Source organism: Austrofundulus limnaeus, unplaced genomic scaffold, assembly GCF_001266775.1.
Source record: "Austrofundulus limnaeus strain Quisiro unplaced genomic scaffold, Austrofundulus_limnaeus-1.0 Scaffold11, whole genome shotgun sequence".
In the NCBI taxonomy this organism is placed as follows: Eukaryota; Metazoa; Chordata; class Actinopteri; order Cyprinodontiformes; family Rivulidae; genus Austrofundulus; species Austrofundulus limnaeus.
This window is the reverse complement of record NW_013952413.1, coordinates 4,313,315-4,318,957: the sequence shown is the minus strand read 5'-3', so window position 1 is coordinate 4,318,957 and position 5,643 is coordinate 4,313,315. Positions and strand designations below refer to the sequence as shown.

The window sequence follows — 5,643 nt, the reverse complement described above, 5'->3', positions numbered from 1 at the left end:
CCTCAGGAGACCAAGCAGCACCAGGGAGGACGGAGAGCCATTTATCCTGATCCCTAATGTTAACCTCAGACCCCCGACCCAAAGACCCCTGGTGGCGCAACCCGGAAAAGCCGCGGGCGGCAAGGACTGACGCGAGGGGGGTACCTGATGCGTCAAAATTGGACGCAAAGGGACCTTTGAAAAACGTCAATATGTGACGACTCGGGAGTGAGAATGTGTTGGAGTATCAGTCACATGGAGGCTGGGCTTAAAAGCCTGAATTTTGCCTGAAACTCTCAGACTGAAGAAGTCTCTTGGAGGAGAGACGAAACATTTCATTAGAGAAGAACCCGTCCAGAAGACCTATACAATTTTTGTCTTTTTGATTTTTTACCTGGATTACTGAGATGCATCAGGATATTTTATTAGACCTTTCATTACACGTAGTAAGATATAGGCTTAAAAGTAAAACAACCTACATAACGGCTGAAGATGGTCATTAAGTTTATTACTAAATTTATTATGCATTATCTTGTAAGCAAATTAAAGCTATATTCATTGTGTTTTTTCTGATTTTCTTGTTTTGTCTCCACAGAACAATCAAGGTGGAGGTGTATGACTGGGATCGGGATGGTAGGTGAGTATATCTGCACAGATTGTAGCATGTTGAATCAAATGCAGCTGAAACATTTAGATAAAGCCCTTATGCAAACAACAAGGTAACATTTTTCAGAAATATTTATGCAAGAAAACTTAGCATTGCTTCCCAAATCATCCCCCCACACCCCGCTACACCTTTTCTTGTTGTTTCCACGCTTTGTTTGTGTTTCTTTCTCTTCTCCAGCCACGACTTCATTGGGGATTTCACGACCAGCTACCGAGAGCTAGCTCGAGGGCAGAGTCAGTTCAATGTGTACGAGGTGAGTCGCTCCAGTCTCACAGTTCAGCAACATGTCTGATGACTCCTGAAACCTGGGGATCCCAGCGTGGCACATTCCTGGGTCCTGCTTTTGATCTGGATGGCATCGCCATTGTTTAGCAGTGTTGCTTTGTTCTCTCAACTCTTTGAGTCCTTTTCCCTCCATGGATACTTTCTACTTTTGCAGCAAATAAACACTTTCATAAAACTGTCAAAACAACTGACATATTGAAAAAATATTTTTATACAACCTGTTTCTTTCTTTATTTTTAGATTATTTATACATTTCAGCTTTCAAACATGTCTTCCCACTTTCCCCAAGCAGTTTTAACTTCGCCCCCACAAATATTTTAGTTTTATGTCCTAGCTGTCATCACTGGTATGCTGATATGAATGGAAATTGATCTATTAGCAGCAGGTTGAAACAGGATTAATAAGTGAAGGATTAATTTGGAATTTGAATCATTGGGAGGAAACAGCTCCCTAAAATCACAGGGATCAAAATAAATTTATCCAAATCACTATTTATGTTGTGCTTAATACAATTTATTATTGCCTTGGAAAATAAAATACATTTAAGATTTTAGCTCTTTGGTCTAAATTTTCTTTTTTCTTTTCTTTCGGAAGATTTTAAAATGTGTGAGTGGCAGCTGAAAGTCATAATCTTCCCYGAAATAGAGGACATGTCAATACCTTCATGCCCCTGTGGTTCGGTGGCCTTCAGCGAAGGACAAATATCTGTCTTTTAGATGTCAGCTCCATTATACTCTACTGTTGATTCCTCTCTACCTCCCAGGGAGACTGAAAGGCCCTTTAGTTTTTGCATCAGCAGATTGTTCGGTGTGTCAGACAAATTGCCATCCCCCGTGTTAAATTAGGGCCTGTCACTTTCATGCCTCACAGCCATTGAGAATTGAGGTAATGAGCGGAGACGTCTTTGGTATCTGGATTGGCTTTTTTTTTTTCTCGAGCCCCAAATATGCTGGTAAATGTTAGTCTTGCCTATTAAATCTTGTCTCACCTGTCAATTAATTTTAACCTGAGAATCAGGTTAGAATGTTCAATTGTTCTCCATTTAACATTTTAAATTTGCATGTTTTTCTATGCCATTGATGTATTTATGTGATATGTTTGAAGTGTGGCAGGTTGATCTTTGAATGGCCTCAGTTTGGAGAAATGACTGGATTGACGTCTGATGCAAGTGAACTCGAAGTAGATTTCTAAAAAAAAGTGACTGTGACACCAAATTTTTAAAATAAATATGAATGCATTTTTGGAAAGATAATATTGTTAACAATGCAAAAAAATTCACGCTGCTGAGATGGACAGTTGTTGAGATATTCATGTAAACAGGAAATGATGTCAAAGGGGAATGTCTGAATGTAAACAGAGTGTTGCTACAATGGCTTTTAGTCATTATCATGAGTTCAAATAACATTGTTTTGATAAACAAAGACCAGAGAGCTTTTTTTCTGAAAGAGTTCCCCATTTATGTCACTTCGTGTTTCACTTTGGGTGATCCATGTTTAAAAGAAAACATGCCAGATATGTGACACAATGAGTAAAAAGTATGTGGATTATGCCATGTTTCTTAAACATACAGATGTTTTCATTGACTTTTTGTATTTGAAGGATAGTTATGTCATAGACACTTTAAGTCTCAAACATTTCATAGCAGTTCATGCAAGTGTTAGTTTATGCCACCATCAGTTTGGAATTACACAATTATTTACACTTTCCCTCTTTTTTCAAAATAAAATGTCTTCTCTTAAGGAGCACATATGGTTTATCTCATTTTAAATTGAAATTTTCCTTTCCTTTTAMATCTTTTAGGTGATTAATACAAAAAAGAAAATGAAGAAAAAGAAATATGTCAACTCAGGAATGGTGAGTATGGCTCCAAATTTAACTTATAAGCTCAGTTTATTTAGTCCCTTATTAGTTTTTTATAAATATTTTGTAATAAGTAAWTATAAAATTAGTTGATTAATTTGTTTTTGGATACACTTTTCTTGTGTTATTTCAATTATGTGATTTTATTGGACAGTATAGTTTTGGTGCTATTGGTTGCTTCAAAGTAAACAGGGGTTTAAACACCTGATGGTAAACTGTTTGTAATTTAGTTAGAACAAAATATATGAATAAAAAATCAGCCATGCAAAACATGTAAGCAGTACTCAGAAAAAAGGATGAAATCTCTGACAAGCTCTAAAGACATCAGCGAGCTGAATGACAGCAGCGACCATTTGAGATCCCAATTTTCAGCTTTCACAGCTTTCCCAACACTGTCAGCAGGAGCAGCTAATGCATACAAATGCATCTCATGTTCTCTTCAAACCTGTCCTCTGRCATTGCAAATATTTCAATCATCCAAAAAGCAGTTTGCTTTCATTYTTTTACCGTGTGAGACGGTGAAGTGCAGAATTAAGCCGATACGTGGAGGCGTAGGACGTGTTAGCAGGAAAATATCAATACCAATTGACCAAGTGAGTGATCAATTCTTTCTCTTGAATTTCCAGGTGACCCTGCTCTCATTCTCTGTTGAGTCAGAATTCACCTTCTTAGATTACATCAAAGGAGGGTGAGTGGGAATAACCATTTGCACACTTCAAGAAACCATTAAATGACTTTTACCCCCACGGCTGTATTTATGCTGAGATTTACTTGTACACTATTGTTGTGTTGTTTTTCTTTTCCACAACAAGGCGCAGGGAAATCTTTGCTTTAGATTCATTCTCACTGTTAGAGATACTCAAGTGAAAATCATTAGCAATAGCGGACATATGCTGCAGAAATCGATGTGTTTTGCTCAAATTATGAGCAGAGCTATTTTTATTTTTGTGTTACATGGATACATATCAAAACTAGCAGCAAGTGGGTAAAAAAATACATGAAAGCAAGCAGAAAAGAACATAAAGCAGCAACTGTAGTCACCCAGCACATGTTCCCCTGGAAATCTCTGGAGACATGGTTGTTGTGTTCACATATGGAGCTTGTTTAAAGATTTTTTTTTTGTTCTGAGTGTCACACAGCTGATGGACAATCCCACTCTGCAGAAAGTCTGCTGAATCTGATGTTTGCATTCTCAAACAGTCTGTCTGGAACATATGCTGAAAATGTCCAAGTCACAGTGCATGTGTGGAAAAAGCTGCAGTCGTACAACAATTTGTTCTCCAAATGATTGTAGTCATGTATAATCCTAGAAAATTGTGCTTTATTGTAGAATTTGTTTCTCAGTCAGAATGCTAACTGGAAAATTACACTATATTCTATTTTATAAACATAAAAAAAATCATAAAAACCAAAACTGTCCTGAACTCAGCTTGTTTAGTCTTAAAGGGGGTATTATGCAAAATACACTTTTTTGAGCTTTTGTTATAATATCTTTCCCTCATCACAAACATAACCAGTGTTGCTTCGACTCGTTCATGCATGCTTGAGAAATCCTTGAATCTCYTCAAATATTGTGTGTCTGTTGTACAGGATGATTTAGTTTTATTTTGATCCAATATGGCGGCACCAGAGTGTTGTCTGAAAAAACTCCAGTCTCACAAAAAATGCATGCACATGTTATTCTGTAAGCTTACATTGCTGCCAGTTTTTCCATTACAGGGTTATTTACATGTGGTTGTGCAAATAGTGGCAGCAGCAGCAGCTGGCTGTAGCTCTTCCTTTGCAGCCTGAGGCACCTTCAGCTGGAACTGCCATGTAAAAGAAACCTGACAACAGAGTAAAGGTTTATAAACTAGAGTATGAATGACATATTTTAGATTAAACTTGTTTTAGAATGCGAGCAGTCTTTGGTCTTAGCCAAATAACTGTTTGACAGAATATCACTAAAAATTACAAGACTGCCCCTTTCAAGCACCAATGCTTAAATGAGTTAAAGGTAAACTGTCTTCACTGAGAGCCTCAGACCTACAGTTTCAGCCCTGGAGGTGGGTCTGAATGTGGCTTTCCAGGGAGACTTTGATCTCTGCTGTTTCATCACAGCAGGGAGGCTGTCAGACGGTTTTTAAGTCCCGTGGCAGAGCTGACAAGTGTGACAGATTTTGCTGACAGTTCTTCTCTTTGGCTGATTTATGACCTCAAGATTTGGTGACCTGACCTCAGTTAAAAAAGAGTAAAAGAAAAAGAAGAGATATATCATCCTCATCAGCCTGCCTCCTAGCATTACCCTGACACTTACTTGAGTTAAATATTACCACTGCAGAGGTTCTTGGTCTTTAGAAAATGAATAAATGTCAACCATTACTAAGAAATACCCACCCCCCACCACTTTTTTGGTGATGCGTTTCAGTGCTGATTTCTTTTGTTGCGATGAAAATCAACGCCGGTGGCAGTTACGCCAAAGAGCGTAATCATGAAGGTACAAATATAATTTGTCTATTCAAATAACTCCAGAGCTCTGGGTAGTTTGGAGGTGAAATTAGGCTTCACCAAGCTGTTGATTTTTTTCATTCTCCAATTCTGCCACTAAGACACAGCTCAGGTAAAAACGTGAATATGTTTAAAATATAGTGAGGAGACATTTTTCTTTACTGATCATAGTTCAGAGCCTTTTTGTCAGTTTAAGGATTTGAATTACATTACTCAATACTCACTACGAATTTTAATAAGGCGACAGTGGTGTTTTAAAATGGAAAGGCCTTGTCATAGAGATTCTATTAAAAGCAGACAGTTTTGACAGTGTGTGTGTGTGTGTGTGTGTGTGTGTGTGTGTGTGTGTGTGTGTGTGTGTGTGT

General features: G+C 37.8%; 1 protein-coding gene across 3 annotated transcripts in view; it reads left to right on the top strand.

Annotated features, from left to right (window-relative positions):
* cpne5b (copine Vb) overlaps window positions 1-5,643 on the top strand; it is a 155,510-nt gene that overhangs the window by 130,242 nt on the left and 19,625 nt on the right. For all 3 annotated transcript variants that reach the window (XM_014002100.1, XM_014002099.1, XM_014002098.1), the window contains 4 exons: window positions 575-616; window positions 824-899; window positions 2,732-2,785; window positions 3,418-3,479. In XM_014002100.1, the coding sequence (XP_013857554.1) occupies window positions 575-616; window positions 824-899; window positions 2,732-2,785; window positions 3,418-3,479 (234 nt within the window). The remainder of the gene's footprint in view (window positions 1-574; window positions 617-823; window positions 900-2,731; window positions 2,786-3,417; window positions 3,480-5,643) is intronic.